This window comes from Tachyglossus aculeatus, unplaced genomic scaffold (assembly GCF_015852505.1).
Source record: "Tachyglossus aculeatus isolate mTacAcu1 unplaced genomic scaffold, mTacAcu1.pri scaffold_101_arrow_ctg1, whole genome shotgun sequence".
NCBI lineage: Eukaryota > Metazoa > Chordata > Mammalia > Monotremata > Tachyglossidae > Tachyglossus > Tachyglossus aculeatus.
The window spans coordinates 623,714-643,276 of NW_024044842.1; the positions used below are offsets into that span (position 1 = coordinate 623,714).

Here is a 19,563-nt window from a genome sequence, read left to right on the forward strand (position 1 = left end):
GGGGCCGACGGGGAGGCGAGGGCCCGGTGGGAGAGGTGATCGGTCGGTGGGGGGTCAACTGGGGGTCACCGGGAGGGTTGAAAGGTCAATTGGGGGTCGACGGGGAGATGAGGGCCCGGTGGGAGAGGTGAAAGGTCAATGAGGGGTCAACTGGGGGTCAATGAGAGGGTTGAATGGTCAACGAGGGGTCATCTGGGGGGTCGATGGGAGAGGCGGGGGGGTGAAAGGTCAACTGGGGGTTAACTGGGGGTCGATGGGAGGGTCGAAGGGTCAACGAGGGGTCACTTGGGGGTCGGCGGGGGAGATGAGGGGCCGATGGGAGAGGTGAGAGGTCAATGGGAGGTCAACTGGGGATCGATAGGAGGTTGAAGGGTCGACGAGGGGTCACTTGGGGTGGATGGGAGAGACGGGGGGATGGGGAGGTGAAAGGTCAATGGGTCAACTGGGGGTCGATGGGAGGGTTGAAGGGTCAATGAGGGGTCTTTTGGGGGGCGATGGGAGAGGCGGGGGGTGAAAGGTCAACTGGGGGTTAACTGGGGGCCAATGGGAGGGTTGAAGGGTCAACAAGGGGTCACTTGGGGGTCGATGGGAGAAGTGAGGGGGCGATGGGGGGTGAAAGGTTAATGGGTGGTTTACTGGGGGTCGATGGGAGGGCTGAAGGGTCAACGAGGGGTCACTTGGGGGTCGATGGGAGAGGCGAGGGGGCGATGGGGGGTGAAAGGTTAATGGGCGGTTAACTGGGGGTCGATGGGAGGGTTGAAGGGTCAACGAGGGGTCACTTGGGGGTCGTCGGGGGAGATGAGGGCCCGATGGGAGAGGTGAAAGGTCAATGGGAGGTCAACTGGGGGTCGATGGGAGGGTTGAAGGGTCAACGAGGGGTCACGGTGGTCGACGGGAAGATGAGGGGCCGGTGGGGTGTGAAAGGTCAACGGGGGGTCATCAGGAGGGATGAAGGGTCAATGAAGAGTCACTTGGGGGTTGGCAGGGAGATGAGGGCCCGATGGGAGAGGTGAAAGGTCAATGGGAGGTCAACTGGGGGTCGATGGGAGGGTTGAAGGGTCAACAAGGGGTCACTTGGGGGTCGGTGGGAGAGGCGAGGGGGCAATGGGGGGTGAAAGGTCAATGGGAGATCAACTGGGGGTCGATGGGAGGGTTGAAGGGTCAATGAGGGGTCACTTGGGGGTCAACGGGGGAGATGAGGGGCCGACGGGAGAGGTGAGAGGTCAATGGGAGGTCAACTGGGGATCGATAGGAGGTTGAAGGGTCAATGAGGGGTCACGGGGTGGATGGGAGAGACGAGGGGGGGATGGGGAGTGAAAGGTCAACGGGGGGTTAACTGGGGGTCGATGGGAGGGTTGAAGGGTCAATGAGGGGTCACTTGGGGGTCGGCGGGGGAGATGAGGGGCCGATGGGAGAGGCGAGAGGTCAATGGGAGGTCAACTGGGGATCGATAGGAGGTTAAAGGGTCGATGAGGGGTCACTTGGGGTGGATGGGAGAGACGGGGGGTGGGGAGGTGAAAGGTCAATGGGGGGTCAACTGGGGGTCACCGGGAGGGTTGAAGTGTCAATGAGGGGTCACTTGGGGGTCGACGGGGAGATGAGGGCCCGATGGGAGAGGTGAAAGGTCAATGGGGTCAGCTGGGGGTCGATGGGAGGGTTGAAGGTTCAATGAGGGGTCATTTGGGGGTCGATGGGAGAGGCGGGGGGGGTGAAAGGTCAACTGGGGGTTAACTGGGGGCCGATGGGAGGGTTGAAGGGTCAACGAGGGGTCACTTGGGGGTCGATGGGAGAGGCGAGGGGGCGATGGGGGGGTGAAAGGTTAATGGGCGGTTAACTGGGGGTCGATGGGAGGGTGGAAAGGTCAATGAGGGGTCACTTGGGGGTCGATGGGGGAGATGAGGGGCCGATGGGAGAGGTGAAAGGTCAATGGGAGGTCAACTGGGGATCGATGGGAGGGTTGAAGGGTCAACGAGGGGTCACTTGGGGGTCAACGGGGGCGAGGGGCCGATGGGGAGGTGACAGGTCAATGGGGGGTCAACTGGGGGTCATCAGGAGGGTTGAAGGGTCAACAAGGGGTCACTTGGGGGGAGAGGGGGGTGAAAGGTCAATGGGGGTTAACTGGGGGTCGATAGGAGGGTTGAAAGGTCAACAAGGGGTCACTTGGGGGTCGACGGGGAGACGAGGGACCGATGAAGGGTGAAAGGTCAGCAGGGGGTCAACTGGGGGTCATCAGGAGGTTTGAAGTGTCAGTGAGGGGTCACTTGGCGGTCGATGGGAGAGACAAGGGGGTGATGGGGGGGTGAAAGGTCAATGGGCGTTAACTGGGGGTCGACAGGAGGGTTGAAAGGTCAATGGGGGTCACTTGGGGTCAATGGGGGGCTGATGGGGCGAAAGGTCAGTGGGGGTCAATGAGGGGTCGATGGGAGGGTGAAAGGTCAATGGGGGTCAACATGGGGGTCATTGGGAGGGTTGAAAGCTCAATGAGAGGTCACTTGGGGGTCGATGGGGGACTGATGGGGGTGAAAGGTCAGCGGGGGTCAACAAGGGGTCGATGGGAGGGTGAAAGGTCAACGGGGGGTCATTGGGAGGGTTGAAGGGTCAACGAGGGGGCCGTGGCGTGTTTTGGGGCCGTGGGGTCAGGGGTCAAAGGTCAAAGGTTACCTGGGGTCCGAAATCTCCTGCTTCTCCTTTGAGGCCGGGGCTGCCCGGTTGGCCCTGGCGGGGGAGGGGGGCGGGGAGACGACACACGTGTGTGCCACACAACCCCCACACAACACAACGCCCACACAACCCCAACCCACCTCAACCCCAACACCACTCCAACACAACACAACGCCCACACAACCCCAACCCACCTCAACCCCAACACCACTCCAACACACCACAACCTCAACACAAAACACCTCCCAAACAACCCCAACACACCTCAACCCCAGCCCAACCCAACTCCAACGCAACCTCAGCACAACCCAACTCCCACAAAACCCCAACACGACTCCCACACAACCCCAACACAACACAACCTCAACGTAAAACAACTCACAAACAACCCCAAGACAACCCCAACACACCTCAACCCCAACCCAACTCCCACAAAACCCCAACACAGCTCCCACACAACCCCAACACAACACAACACAACCTCAACACAAAACACCTCCCAAACAACCCCAACACACCTCAACCCCAGCCCAACCCAACTCCAACGCAACCTCAGCACAACCCAACTCCCACAAAACCCCAACACGACTCCCACACAACCCCAACACAACACAACCTCAACGCAAAGCAACACCCAAACAACACCAAAACACCCCCAACACAACTCCCACACGACTCCCACACAACCCCAACACAACACAACTCCCACACAACCCCAACACAACACAACCTCAACACAAAACACCTCCCAAACAACCCCAACACACCTCAACCCCAGCCCAACCCAACTCCAACGCAACCTCAGCACAACCCAACTCCCACAAAACCCCAACACGACTCCCACACAACCCCAACACAACACAACCTCAACGCAAAACAACTCCCAAACAACCCCAAGACAACCCCAACACACCTCAACCCCAACCCAACTCCCACAAAACCCCAACCCAACTCCCACACAACCCCAACAGACCTCAACCCCAACCCAACCCAACTCCCACAAAACCCCAACACAGCTCCCACACAACCCCAACACAACACAACCTCAGCACAAACCAACTCCCAAAACAACCCCAACACACCTCAACCCCAACCCAACGCAACCCCGACGCAACCTCAGCACAACCCAAGTCCCACAAGACCCCAACACAACTCCCACACAACCCCAACACAACTCACACACAACCCCAACAAAGCACACAACCTCCACACAACTCAACCCCAACCCAACTCCAACCCAACACAACCTCAACACAAGCCCAACACAACTCCCCTCCCACCCAACCCTCCTCCTCCCTGGAGCCCCCCGAGGAGAGCGACCCGCGACCCCCACCCCACCTCTCCGCCATCTTACCAGTGGTCCAGGACGTCCAGTGTAGCCCATGGGGCCCGGGGGGCCTCGCATCGCCAACTGGGGATGGGGCGGGGGGTGTCACAACCGCAAGAGACCCTCCCCGGCCCCCCTCAACCCTTGCCCCAATCATCCATCCATCCATCCATCCATCCATATTTACTGGGCACTTCCGGTGTGCGGAGCGCTGTACTAAGCGCTTCGGAGACCCCAGTACAACAATAGACAGACACACTCCCTGTTCTCAATGAGCTTTCGGTCGATGAGGAATCATTCATTCATCCAATCATTCATTCAGTCATATTGACTGAGGGCTTCCGGTGTGCGGAGCGCTGTACTAAGCGCTTCGGAGACCCCGGTACAACAATAGACACACTCCCTGTTCACAGTGAGCTTTCAGTCATTGAAGCATCATTCATTCATCCAGTCATTCATTCAGTCGTATTGACTGAGGGCTTCCGGTGTGCGGAGCACTGTACTAAGCGCTTCGGAGACCCCAGTACAACAATAGACAGACACACTCCCTGTTCTCAATGAGCTTTCGGTCGATGAGGCATCATTCATTCATCCAATCATTCATTCGATCGTATTGACTGAGGGCTTCCTGTGTGCGGAGCGCTGTACTAAGCGCTTCGGAGAGCCCGTTACAACAGTAGACACACTCCCTGTTCACAATGAGCTTTCAGTCATTGAGGCAGCATTCATTCATCCAATCATTCATTCAATCGCACTGACTGAGGGCTTCCGGTGTGCGGAGCGCTGTACTAAGCGCTTCGGAGAGCCCGGCACAACAATAAACAGACACACTCCCTGCCCACAATGAGCTTTCAGTCTAGAGGAACCATTCACTCATTCAATCATTCATTCAATCATATTTATCGAGCCCCTACTGTGTGCAGGACACTGTACTAAACGCTTCGGAGAGCCCAGCACAACATAAATATGGTTGTACATATTTATTACTCTATTTATTTATTCATTTATTTATTTTACTTGTACATTTCTATCCTACTTATTTTATTTTGTTGGTATGTTTGGTTCTGTTCTCTGTCTCCCCCTTTTAGACTGTGAGCCCACTGTTGGGTAGGGACTGTCTCTATGTGATGCCAATTTGTACTTCCCAAGCGCTTAGTACAGTGCTCTGCACATAGTAAGCGCTCAATAAATACGATTGATTGATTGATTGATTGATAAACAGACACACTCCCAGCCCACAATGAGCTTTCAGTCTAGAGGAATCATTCATTCATCCAATCATTCACTCAATCACATTTATCGAGCCCCTACTGTGTGCAGGACACTGTACTAAACGCTTCGGAGAGCCCAGCACAACAATAAACAGCCACACTCCCGGCCCACAATGAGCTTTCAGTCTAGAGGAATCATTCATTCATTCAATAATTCATTCAATCACATTTATTGAGCCCTTACTGTGTGCGGGACACTGTACTAAACGCTTCGGAGAGCCCAGCACAACAATAAACAGCCACACTCCCGGCCCACAATGAGCTTTCAGTCTAGAGGAATCATTCATTCATTCAATCATTCATTCAATCACATTTATTGAGCCCTTACTGTATGCGGGACACTGTACTAAACGCTTCGGAGAGCCCAGCACAACAATAAACAGCCACACTCCCGGCCCACAGTGAGCTTTCAGTCAAGGAGGAACTATTCATTCATTCATTCATTCATTCACTCATATTTATCGAGGCCTTACTGTGGGCAGAATGCTGTACTAAGCGCTTTGGAGAGTCCGGCACAGCAATAAACAGACACATTCATTCAATCATTCCGTCATTCATTCATTCAACCAATCCTATTTATTGAGGGCTTCTGGTGTGCAAAGCACTGTCCTAAGCGCTTTCAGTCAAGGAGGAGCCACTCATTCATTCATTCACTCATTCATTCATTCAACCAATCACATTTATTGAGGGCTTCTGATGTGCAAAGCACTGTCCTAAGCGCTTTCAGTCAAGGAGGAGCCATTCATTCATTCATTCAACCAATCCTATTTACTGAGGGCTTCTGGTGTGCAAAGCACTGTCCTAAGCGCTTTCAGTCAAGGAGGAGCCATTCATTCATTCATTCATTCACTCACTCATTCAACCAATCCTATTTATTGAGGGCTTCTGGTGTGCCAAACACTGTCCTAAGCGCTTTCAGTCAAGGAGGAGCCATTCATTCATTCATTCAACCAATCCTATTTATTGAGGGCTCCTGGTGCGCAAAGCACTGTCCTAAGCGCTTTCAGTCAAGGAGGAGCCATTCATTCATTCATTCATTCATTCATTCATTCACTCACTCACTCATTCATTCCTTCAGCCAATCATATTTACTGAGGGCTTCTGGTGTGCAAAGCACTGTCCTAAGCGCTTTCAGTCAAGGAGGAGCCATTCATTCATTCATTCATTCACTCATTCATTCAACCAATCCTATTTATTGAGGACTTCTGGTGTGCAAAGCACTGTCCTAAGCGCTTTCAGTCAAGGAGGAGCCATTCATTCATTCACTCATTCATTCAACCAATCCTATTTATTGAGGGCTTCTGGTGTGCAAAGCACTGTCCTAAGCGCTTTCAGTCAGGGAGGAGCCATTCATTCATTCATTCATTCACTCACTCATTCATTCATTCATTCAACCAATCCTATTTATTGAGGGCTTCTGGTATGCAAAGCACTGTCCTAAGCACTTTCATTCAGGGAGGAGCCATTCATTCATTCACTCATTCATTCATTCACTCACTTATTCATTCATTCAACCAATCCTATTTATTGAGGGCTTCTGGTGTGCAGAGCACTGTCCTAAGCGCTTTCAGTCAGGGAGGAGCCATTCATTCATTCACTCATTCATTCATTCACTCACTTATTCATTCATTCAACCAATCCTATTTATTGAGGGCTTCTGGTGTGCAAAGCACTGTCCTAAGCGCTTTCAGTCAGGGAGGAGCCATTCATTCATTCATTCATTCAACCAATCCTATTTATTGAGGGCTTCTGGTGTGCAAAGCACTGTCCTAAGCGCTTTCAGTCAGGGAGGAGCCATTCATTCATTCATTCACTCATTCATTCAACCAATCCTATTTACTGGGGGCTTCTGGTATGCAAAGCACTGTCCTAAGCACTTTCATTCAGGGAGGAGCCATTCATTCATTCACTCATTCATTCATTCACTCACTTATTCATTCATTCAACCAATCCTATTTATTGAGGGCTTCTGGTGTGCAAAGCACTGTCCTAAGCGCTTTCAGTCAGGGAGGAGCCATTCATTCATTCATTCATTCAACCAATCCTATTTATTGAGGACTTCTGGTGTGCAAAGCACTGTCCTAAGCGCTTTCAGTCAAGGAGGAGCCATTCATTCATTCATTCACTCATTCATTCAACCAATCCTATTTACTGGGGGCTTCTGGTGTGCCAAGCACTGTCCTAAGCGCTTTCAGTCAAGGAGGAGCCATTCATTCATTCACTCATTCATTCATTCACTCACTCATTCATTCATTCAACCAATCCTATTTACTGAGGGCTCCTGGTGTGCAAAGCACTGTCCTAAGCGCTTTCAGTCAGGGAGGAGCCATTCATTCATTCATTCATTCAACCAATCCTATTTATTGAGGGCTTCTGGTGTGCAAAGCACTGTCCTAAGCGCTTTCAGTCAAGGAGGAGCCATTCATTCATTCATTCACTCATTCATTCAGTCAACCAATCCTATTTATTGAGGGCTCTTAGTGTGCAAAGCACTGTCCTAAGCGCTTTCAGTCAAGGAGGAGCCATTCATTCATTCATTCATTCACTCATTCAGTCAACCAATCCTATGTATTGAGGGCTCCTGGTGTGCAAAGCACTGTCCTAAGCGCTTTCAGTCAAGGAGGAGCCATTCATTCATTCACTCATTCATTCATTCACTCATTCATTCATTCAGCCAATCGCATTTATTGAGGACTTCTGGTGTGCAAAGCACTGTCCTAAGCGCTTTCAGTCAAGGAGGAGCCATTCATTCATTCATTCATTCAACCAATCCTATTTATTGAGGGCTTCTGGTGTGCAAAGCACTGTCCTAAGCGCTTTCAGTCAGGGAGGAGCCATTCATTCATCCATTCATTCAATCAATCATTCATTCAATCATATTCCTTGAGGACTTCCGCCGCGCAGGGCACTGTACTAAGCACCGGGGAGCGTCCAGTAGGACACCAAAGAGACATGTTCCCCTCCCCACCAGGAGATCCGTCCCCCCCCCAACCATGAGAGCCGCTTCCCGCCCCCGGCCCCCCGCCCCCTGACCCTTGACCTCTGACCTCCAGGGACTCACCCGGGCCTGCTGGAGGATGGCCTGGGCCTGGGCTTCTTGGGCGGCCACTACAGGGCCTTTCCCTCCTCCGCTGCTGCCGAACCGGAACTGGGGGGGGGGAAGCGAGGGGATGGGGGAGACGCCCCCCTCCCCACCCCCACCCCCGAGACCCAGGAGGACCCGCTCCCCCAGCCCCTTCCCCCCAAAAAATAATAAAAACAACAATAATGACGGTATTATTTAAGTGCTTGCAGTGCAACAATCATAATTACGGTACTAGTTAAGCACTTGCAATGCAACAGTAATAATTACGGTACTTGTTAAGCGCTTGCAATGCAATAGTGATAATTACGGTACTAGCTAAGCGCTTGCTATGCAACAATAATAATTACGGTACTAGTTAAGCGCTTGCAGTGCAACAATCATAATTACGGTACTAGTTAAGCGCTTGCAATGCAACAGTAATAATTACGGTACTTGTTAAGCGCTTGCAATGCAATAGTGATAATTACGGTACTAGTTAAGTGCTTGCTATGCAACAATAATAATTACGGTACTAGTTAAGCGCTTGCCGTGCAACAATCATAATTACGGTACTAGTTAAGTGCCTGCAATGCGACAGTAATAATTACGGTACTTGTTAAGCGCTTGCAATGCAATAGTGATAATTACGGTACTAGCTAAGCGCTTGCTATGCAACAATAATAATTACGGTACTAGTTAAGCGCTTGCAGTGCAACAATCATAATTACGGTACTAGTTAAGCGCTTGCAATGCAACAGTAATAATTACGGTACTTGTTAAGCGCTTGCAATGCAATAGTGATAATTACGGTACTAGTTAAGCACTTGCTATACTATAATAATAATTACGGTACTAGTTAAGCGCTTGCAATACAACAATCATAGTTACGGTACTAGCTAAGCGCCTGCAACGCGACAGTAATAATTACGGTACTAGTTAAGCGCTTGCAATGCAATAGTGATAATTACGGTACTAGCTAAGCGCTTGCTATGCAACAATAATAATTACGGTACTAGTTAAGCGCTTGCAGTGCAACAATCATAATTACGGTACTAGTTAAGCGCTTGCAATGCAACAGTAATAATTACGGTACTTGTTAAGCGCTTGCAATGCGATAGTGATAATTACGGTACTAGTTAAGCGCTTGCTATGCAACAATAATAATTACGGTACTAGTTAAGCGCTTGCAGTGCAACAATCATAATTACGGTACTAGTTAAGCTCTTGCAATGCAACAGTGATAATTACGGTACTTGTTAAGCGCTTGCAATGCAATAGTGATAATTACGGTACTAGTTAAGCACTTGCTATACTATAATAATAATAACGGTACTAGTTAAGCGCTTGCAATACAACAATCATAGTTACGGTACTAGCTAAGCGCTTGCAGTGCAACAATCATAATTACGGTACTAGTTAAGTGCTTGCAATGCAACAGTAATAATTACGGTACTTGTTAAGCGCTTGCAATGCAATAGTGATAATTACGGTACTAGTTAAGTGCTTGCTATGCAACAATAATAATTACGGTACTAGTTAAGCGCTTGCAGTGCAACAATCATAATTACGGTACTAGTTAAGCGCTTGCAATGCAACAGTGATAATTACGGTACTTGTTAAGCGCTTGCAATGCAATAGTGATAATTACGGTACTAGTTAAGCGCTTGCTATGCAACAATAATAATTACGGTACCAATTAAGCGCTTAGGATGCAATAATAATATTTAAGGTACTAGTTATGTGCTAACTAGGTTATAAGTATAAATAAGGTGCTAGTTAGGCACTAACTATGGAATAATAATTAAAATAATAATAATTAAGGTACTAGTTAAGAGCTATGTAATAATGATAATTAAGGTACTAGTTAGGCACTATGGAATAATAATAATTAAGTTACTAGGTTATAAGTATAAACAAGGTGCTAGTTAGCACTAACTATGGAATAATAATTAAGGCACTAAAGCGCTAACTATGTAATAATGATGACTAAGGTACTAATTAGGCACTATGTAATAATAATTAAGGCACTAGTTAAGAGCTAACTATGTAATAATGATAATTAAGGTATTAGGTAGGCACTATGGAATAATAATAATTAAGGTATTAGGTTATAAGTATAAATAAGGTGCTAGTTAGCACTAACTATTGAATAATAATTAAGGCACTAAAGCGCTATGTAATAATGATAACTAAGGTACTAGTTAGGCACTATGTAATAATAATTAAGGTATTAGTTAAGAGCTAACTATGTAACAATGATAATTAAGGTACTAGTTAGGCACTACAGAATAATAATAATTAAGGTACTAGGTTATAAATATAAATAAGGTGCTAGCTAGGCACTAACTATGAAATAATAATTAAGGTACTAGTTAAGTGCTAACTATGTAATAATTATAATTAAGGTACTAGTTAGGCACTATGTAATAACAATAATCAAGGTACTAGTTAAGAGCTAACTATGTAATAATGATAATTAAGGTACTATTTAGGCACTACAGAATAATAATAATTAAGATACTAGGTTATAAGTATAAATAAGGTGCTAGCTAGGCACTAACTATGGAATAATAATTAAGGTACTAGTTAGGCACTAACTACATAATAACAATAATTAAGGTACTAGTTAAGAGCTAACTATGTAATAAAGCTAATTAAGGTACTAGTTAGGCCTAACTATGCAATGATAATAATTAACATACTAGTTAAGAGCTAACTATGTAATAATGATAATTAAGGTACTAGTTAGGCGCCGTGGAACAATAATAATTAAGGTACTAGTTAAGAGCTAGCTATGTAAAAATGATCATTAAGGTACTAGTTAGGCACCATGGAATAATAATAATTAAGGTACTAGTTAAGAGCTAGCTATGTAATAATGATCATTAAGGTACTAGTTGGGCACTATGGAATAATAATAATTAAGGTACTAGTTAAGAGCTAGCTATGTAATGATGATAATTAAGGTACTAGTTAAGCGCTACCTAGGTCGTAGTGATAATTAAGGTACTAGTTAGGCGCTAATTATGCAACGATAATAATAATGAGGGTGTTTGTTAAACGCTGACTCTGTGTGCCTCTCCATGTTGCCGCCTCGTACTTCCCAAGCGCTTAGTACAGTGCCCCGCACACAGTAGGCGCTCAATAAATACGACTGACTGAATGAATGAATGCCCAGCAACTGTTGTGGGGGAGAGACGAGGTGATCGGGTTGCGCCACGTGGGGCTTCCGGTCCTTATTATTATTTATTCACGCGTACTTATTGAGCGCTTCCTGTGTGCGGAGCACTGTACTAAGCGCTCGGGAGGTCCAAGTGGGCGACCCAGAGGGACGGTCCCTGCCCGACAGCGGGCTCGGGCAGTCGGGTAGCGCGTGCGGCCTAGCGGGGAAGAGCCCGGGCCTCGGCGTGGGGAGGCCCCGGGTTCGAATCCCGGCTGCGGAATCGCCCCCCCCCGCCCCCAGGGGTTTGGGGGGCGTCTCCCCCAGCCCCCCGACCCCCGCCGCGGACTCACCGGGAGGGTGACGGAGGATCCGGGGAGTCCGGGGGGTCCGTCCGAGCCCGGGAGTCCGGCCCGGCCTGGCGGGCCCTGGATTGGGGGGGTGAAGATGGTGGAATGGGGGAGTCGTCTCCCCCACTCCCCTCTCCCCCCCTCCGCCCCCCCAAATCTCCCTCCGTCCCTTACCCTCTCCCCGGGGTCCCCGACGGGTCCTTGGTTTCCCTGGATGCCGGGGTGTCCCGTCGGGCCCTGGTTGGGGGGGGAAGCGGAATGGGTCGGCGGTCCAACTGGTCCCTCCGGAGCGCTTAGTACAGCGCTCTGCACACGGTAAGCGCTCAGTCAAGACGATCGATCGATTGGTTGACTCGTTGGGCGCCCACCGGGCGCGCGGCGCTGTGCTAGGCGCTCGGGAGGGCACGGTAGGACACGCTGAGCGCCCAATAAATGCGACGGAATGAAAGAGGATGGAAGGGAAAAGGAGGGGAAGATCTGCCCCCCCCCCTCACCAAGGACCCTCCCCCCAATTCATTCACTCATTCATTCATTCATTCATTCAACCAGACTGAGCGCTCACTGTGTGCAGAGCACTGGGCTAAGCGCTTACTTCCCCTCCCCTCCCCATAGCCAGATCAGCCTGGAATTCCGACTTAGAGGGGGAAGGAAGGGGAAGTATGGGAGGGATGGGATTATTCATTCATTCATTCTTCCATTCATTCATTCAACCGGATTGAGCGCTCACTGTGTGCAGAGCACTGGGCTAAGCGCTTACTTCCCCTCCCCTCCCCATCGCCGGATGGACCTGGAATTCCGACTTGGAGAGGGAGGGGAAGTTTGGGAGGGATGGGATTATTCATTCATTCATTCAACCAGACTGAGCGCTCACTGTGTGCAGAGCACTGGGCTAAGCGCTTACTTCCTCTCCCCTCCCCACCCCATCGCTGAATCAGCCGGGAATTCCGACTTGGAGAGGGAAGGAAGGGGAAGTATGGGAGGGATGGGATTATTCATTCATTCATTCATTCATTCAACCAGATCGAGTGCTCACTGTGTGCAGAGCACTGGGAGGAAGAGGAGGGGGAAGGGGGAAGAAGAGGTGGCAGGGAGAGGAAGAGGAGGAAGAGGAGGAAGGAGGAGGAAGAAGAGGAGGAAGGAGGAGGAAGAAGAGGAGGAAGGAGGAGGAGGAAGAGGAGGAAGGAGGAGGAGGAAGAGGAGGGGGAAGAAAAGGAGGAGGAGGAAGAGGAGGGGGAAGAAAAGGAGGAGGAGGAAGAGGAGAAAGGAGGAGGAGGAAGGGGAGGGGGGAGAAGAGGAGGAAGAGAAGGAGGAAGAGGAGGGGGAAGAAAAGGAGGAAGAGAAGGAGGAAGAGGAGGGGGAAGAAAAGGAGGAAGAGAAGGAGGAAGAGGAGGGGGAAGAAAAGGAGGAAGAAGGGGGAGGATGAAGAGGAGAAAGGAGGAGTAGGAAGAGGAGTGGGAAGAAAAGGAGGAGGAGGAAGAGGAGGGGAAGAGGGAAGAGGAGGAGGGAGAAGGAGGAAGAGGAGGAGGAAGAGGAGGAAGGAGGAGGAGGAGGAAGAGGAGGAAGGAGGAGGAGGAGGAAGAGGAGGGGAAGAGGAGGAAGAAGAGAAGGAGGAAGAGGAGGGGGAAGAAAAGGAGGAAGAGAAGGAGGAAGAGGAGGGGGAAGAAAAGGAGGAAGAGAAGGAGGAAGAGGAGGGGGAAGAAAAGGAGAAAGAGAAGGAGGAAGAGGAGGGGGAAGAAAAGGAGGAAGAAGGGGAGGATGAAGAGGAGAAAGGAGGAGGAGGAAGAGGAGTGGGAAGAAAAGGAGGAGGAGGAAGAGGAGGAAGAGGAGGGGAAGAGGAGGAAGAGGAGGGGAAGAGGAAGAGGAGGGGGAAGAGGAGGGGAAGAGGAGGAAGAGGAGGGGAAGAGGAAGAGGAGGGGGAAGAGGAGGAGGGAGAAGGAGGAAGAGGAGGAGGAAGAGGAGGGAGGAGGAGGAGGAAGAGGAGGGGGAAGAGGAGGAGGAGGGGGAAGAAGAGGAGGGGGAAGAGGAGGAGGAGGAAGAGGAGGGCGAAGAGGAGGGGGAAGAAATGGAGGAGGAGGAGGAGGAAGAGGAGAAAGGAGGAGGAAGAAAAGGAGGAGGAAGAGGATAAAGGAGGAGGAGGAAGAGGAGGGGGAAGAAGAGGAGGAGGAAGAGGAGGAGGAGGAGGGAGAGGAAGAGGAGGAGGAAGAAGAGGAAGGAGGAGGAGGAAGGAGAGGGAGGAAGAGGACGGGGGAGAAAAGGCGGCGGCCACTTACGGCAGGACCTTCAGGCCCGGGCGGGCCCTCGACGAGCATGCCCTGTGGGGGGAGAGGTCAAAGGTCACCGTGCCCCTGCAGGCCGCCCCCAACTCGGGCCCCCCACCCCCCCCGCCCCGTGACCCCCACCGGCTCCCGCTCTCATTCATTCGGTGCTATTGACTGAGCGCTCCCCGTGCGCCGGAGCACTGGACTGGGCGCTTTCCTTCCCCCACCCATTCACCCTCCCTAAATCCAGGGACAGAAGGGGTCGGGGTCACGGCGGGGTCAGAGGTCACCGCTCCTCCAGCCCACCCTCCCCACATCTGGGTTCAGGGTGGGGGGGGGTCGCGGTGGGGTCAGAGGTCACCGCTCCTCCAGCCCACATCTGGGTTCAGGGTGGGGGGTCACGGTGGGGTCAGAGGTCACCGCTCCTCCATCCCACATCTGGGTTCAGGGGGGGAGGGGTCACGGTGGGGTCAGAGGTCACCGCTCCTCCACCCCACATCTGGGTTCAGGGTGGGGGGTCATGGCAGGGTCAGAGGTCACCGCTCCTCCATCCCACCCTCCTCACATCTGGGTTCAATGGGGGGGGGTCGTGGTGGGGTCAGAGGTCACCGCTCCTCCATCCCACATCTGAGTTCAGGGTGGGGGTCACGGTGGGGTCAGAGGTCACCGCTCCTCCACCCCACATCCGGGTTCAGGGTGGGGGTCACGGTGGGGTCAGAGGTCACCGCTCCCCCAGCCCGCCCCGTCCACCCTCCCCCTCCCCGCTTAGGGACAGAAGGGCCGGGGTCGCGGCGGGGTCAGAGGTCACTCACGGGTTCCAGCACGGCGGGGTCACCTTTCTCGCCCTTGTAGCCTCGGGGACCGCGGACGACCTGGGGGGAGATACATAAGTAGCCTCCCGCCCGCCAGACCCCCCCCTCCCCCACCCCCACCCGGGAGAGACCCCCCCAGATCTCCCTCAGCCCCCCTCAGAGATCTCTCTCAACCCCCCTCAGAGATCTCTCTCAACCCCCCTCAGAGATCGCTCAATAAATATGATTGAATGAATGAATGAATGAATCTCCCTCGGCCCCCTCAGAGATCTCTCTCCACCCCTCAGAGATCTCTCTCAATCCCCAGCTCTCTCTCAGCCTCCTCAGAGATCTCCCTCAGCCCCCCTCAGAGATCTCTCTCCACTCCCAGTTCTCCCTCAGAGATCTCTCTCCATCCCTCAGAGATCTCTGTCAACCCCCCAGCGGTCTCTCAGCCCCCTCAGAGATCTCTCAGCCCCCCAGCTCTCCCTCAGAGATCTCTCTCTCCACCCCTCAGAGATCTCTCTCAGCCCCCAGTTCTCCCTCAGCCCTCCTCAGAGATCTCTCTCAGCCCCCTCAGAGATCTCTCTCTCCACCCCCAGCTCTCCCTCAGAGATCTCTCTCCATCCCTCAGAGATCTCCCTCAGAGATCTCTCTCCACCCCTCAGAGATCTCTCTCAACCCCCAGCTCTCTCTCAGCCCCCCTCAGAGATCTCTCTCAACCCTTCTCAGAGATCTCTCTCAACCCCCCTCAGAGATCGCTCAATAAATACGATTGAATGAGTGAATGAATGAATGAATATCCCTCGACCCCCTCAGAGATCTCTCTCCACCCCCCAGCTCTCCCTCAGAGATCTCTCAGCCCCCATCAGAGATCTCTCAAACCCATCTCTCCCTAACCCCCTCAGAGATCTCCCTCAGCCCCTCAGAGATCTCTCCACACCCAGCTCTCCCTCAGAGATCTCTCTCCATCCCTCAGAGATCTCTCTCCACCCCTCAGAGATCTCTCTCAGCCCCCAGCTCTCCCTCAGCCCTCCTCAGAGATCTCTCTCAGCCCCCTCAGAGATCTCTCTCTCCACCCCAGCTCTCTTTCAGCTCTCCCTCAGAGATCTCTCTCCATCCCCCAGAGATCTCTCTCCATCCCTCAGAGCTCTCCCTCAGCCCCCTCAGAGATCTCTCTCAGCCCCCTCAGAGATCTCTCTCACCACCCCAGCTCTCTCTCAGCCTCCTCAGAGATCTCTCTCCATCCCCCAGAGATCTCTCTCCATCTCTCAGAGATCTCCCTCAGCCCCCTCAGAGATCTCTCTCCACCCCCAGCTCTCCCTCAGAGATCTCTCAGCCCCATCAGAGATCTCTCTCAACCCCTCAGCTCTCCCTCAGCCCCCCTCAAAGTTCCCTCATCTGGAAAATGGGGGTGAAGACCGTGAGCCCCCCGGGGGACAACCCCATCACCCTGTAACCTCCCCAGCGCTTAGAACAGCGCTGTGCACATCGTAAGCGCTTAATAAATGCCATCATTATTATTATTATTATCACAACCAGATCACCCTTTAACCTCCCCAGCGCTTAGAACAGTGCTGTGCACATAGTAAGCGCTTAATAAATGCCATCATCATGATCATTATCACAACCTGATCACCCTGTAACCTCCCCAGCGCTTAGAACAGTGCTGTGCACATAGTAAGCATTTAATAAATGCCATCATCATCATTATTATTATTATCACAACTGATCACCCTGAAACCTCCCCAGCGCTTCGAACAGTGCTCTGCACATAGTAAGCGCTTAATAAATGCCATCATTATTATTATATTATCACAACCTGATCACCCATGCAACCTCGCAAGCACTTAGAACAGCGCTCTGCACATAGTAAGCGTTTAATAAATGCCATTATTATTACAACCTGATCACCCTGTAACCTCCCCAGTGCTTAGCACAGCGCTCTGCACATAGTAAGCGTTTAATAAATGCCATTATTATGACAACCTGATCACCCTGTAACCTCCCCAGCGCTTTGAACAGTGCTGTGCACATAGTAAGCGCTTAATAAATGCCATCATTATTATTACTATTATTACAACCTGATCACTATGTAACCTCCCCAGCGCTTAGAACAGCGCTCTGCACATAGTAAGCGTTTAATAAATGTCATTATTATTACTAGTAAGCGCTTAATAAATGTCATTATTATTATTATTACCACAACCTGATCACCCTGTAACCTCCCCAGCGCTTAGAACAGCGCTCTGCACATAGTAAGCGTTTAATAAATGCCATTATTATTACAACCTGATCACCCTGTAACCTCCCCAGCGCTTAGAACAGTGCTTTGCACATAGTAAGCATTTAATAAATGCCATTATTATTATTATTATCACAACCTGATCACCCTGTAACCTCCCCAGCGCTTAGAACAGTGCTCTGCACATAGTAAGCGTTTAATAAATGCCATTATTATTACTAGTAAGTGCTTAATAAATGCCATCATTATGATTATTATCACAACCTGATCACCCTGTAACCTTCCCAGCGCTTAAAACAGTGTTGTAAGCGTTTAATAAATGCCATTATTATCACAACCTGATCACCCTGTAACCTCCCCAGCGCTTAGAACAGCGCTCTGCACATAGTAAGCGTTTAATAAATGCCATTATTATTACTAGTAAGTGCTTAATACATGCCATCATTATGATTATTATCACAACCGGATCACCCTGCAACCTCCCCAGCGCTTAGAACAGTGTTTTAAGCGTTTAATAAATGCCATTATTATCACAACCTGATCACCCTGTAACCTCCCCAGCGCTTAGAACAGCGCTCTGCACATAGTAAGCGTTTAATAAATGCCATTATTATTACTAGTAAGTGCTTAATACATGCCATCATTATGATTATTATCACAACCGGATCACCCTGTAACCTTCCCAGCGCTTAAAACAGTGTCGTAAGCGTTTAATAAATGCCATTATTATCACAACCTGATCACCCTGTAACCTCCCCAGCGCTTAGAACAGCGCTCTGCACATAGTAAGCGTTTAATAAATGCCATTATTATTACTAGTAAGTGCTTAATACATGCCATCATTATGATTATTATCACAACCTGATCACCCTGTAACCTTCCCAGCGCTTAAAACAGTGTTTTAAGCGTTTAATAAATGCCATTATTATCACAACCTGATCACCCTGTAACCTCCCCAGCGCTTAGAACAGCGCTCTGCACATAGTAAGCGTTTAATAAATGCCATTATTATTACTAGTAAGTGCTTAATACATGCCATCATTATGATTATTATCACAACCTGATCACCCTGTAACCTTCCCAGCGCTTAAAACAGTGTTTTAAGCATTTAATAAATGCCATTATTATCACAACCTGATCACCCTGTAACCTCCCCAGCGCTTAGAACAGTGCTCTGCACATAGTAAGCGTTTAATAAGTGCCATTATTATTACTAGTAAGTGCTTAATACATGCCATCATTATGATTATTATCACAACCGGATCACCCTGTAACCTTCCCAGCGCTTAAAACAGTGTTTTAAGCGTTTAATAAATGCCATTATTATCACAACCTGATCACCCTGTAACCTCCCCAGCGCTTAGAACAGCGCTCTGCACATAGTAAGCGTTTAATAAATGCCATTATTATTACTAGTAAGTGCTTAATACATGCCATCCTTATGATTATTATCACAACCTGATCACCCTGTAACCTTCCCAGCGCTTAAAACAGTGTTTTAAGCGTTTAATAAATGCCATTATTATCACAACCTGATCACCCTGTAACCTCCCCAGCGCTTAGAACAGTGCTCTGCACATAGTAAGCGTTTAATAAATGCCATTATTATTACTAGTAAGTGCTTAATAAATGCCATCATTATGATTATTATCACAACCTGATCACCCTGTAACCTTCCCAGCGCTTAAAACAGTGTTGTAAGCGTTTAATAAATGCCATTATTATCACAACCTGATCACCCTGTAACCTCCCCAGCGCTTAGAACAGCGCTCTGCACATAGTAAGCGTTTAATAAATGCCATTATTATTACTAGTAAGTGCTTAATACATGCCATCATTATGATTATTATCACAACCGGATCACCATGCAACCTCCCCAGCGCTTAGAACAGTGCTCTGCACATAGTAAGCGCTTAATAAATGCCATCATTATTATTACTAGCAACTGCTTAATAAATGCCATCATTATTATTATTATCACAACCTGATCACCCTGTAACCTCCCCAGCGCTTAGAACAGCGCTCTGCACATAGTAAGCGTTTAATAAATGTCATTATTATTACTAGTAGGCGCTTAATAAATGTCATTATTATTATTATTACCACAACCTGATCACCCTGTAACCTCCCCAGCGCTTAGAACAGCGCTCTGCACATAGTAAGCGTTTAATAAATGCCATTATTATTACAACCTGATCACCCTGTAACCTCCCCAGCGCTTAGAACAGTGCTTTGCACATAGTAAGCATTTAATAAATGCCATTATTATTATTATTATCACAACCTGATCACCCTGTAACCTCCCCAGCGCTTAGAACAGCGCTCTGCACATAGTAAGCGTTTAATAAATGCCATTATTATTACTAGTAAGTGCTTAATAAATGCCATCATTATGATTATTATCACAACCTGATCACCCTGTAACCTTCCCAGCGC

The 19,563-nt window shown here is 49.7% G+C and overlaps 1 protein-coding gene across 1 annotated transcript in view; it reads right to left on the minus strand.

Moving 5' to 3' along the window:
• COL11A2 (collagen type XI alpha 2 chain) overlaps positions 1–19,563 on the minus strand; it is a gene marked incomplete at its 5' end in the record, with an annotated part of 220,222 nt that overhangs the window by 153,481 nt on the left and 47,178 nt on the right. The window contains 7 exon segments of the mRNA XM_038742186.1: positions 2,662–2,715; positions 4,016–4,072; positions 8,321–8,407; positions 11,837–11,911; positions 12,008–12,070; positions 14,104–14,145; positions 14,904–14,963. Of these exon segments, the coding sequence (XP_038598114.1) occupies positions 2,662–2,715; positions 4,016–4,072; positions 8,321–8,407; positions 11,837–11,911; positions 12,008–12,070; positions 14,104–14,145; positions 14,904–14,963 (438 nt within the window).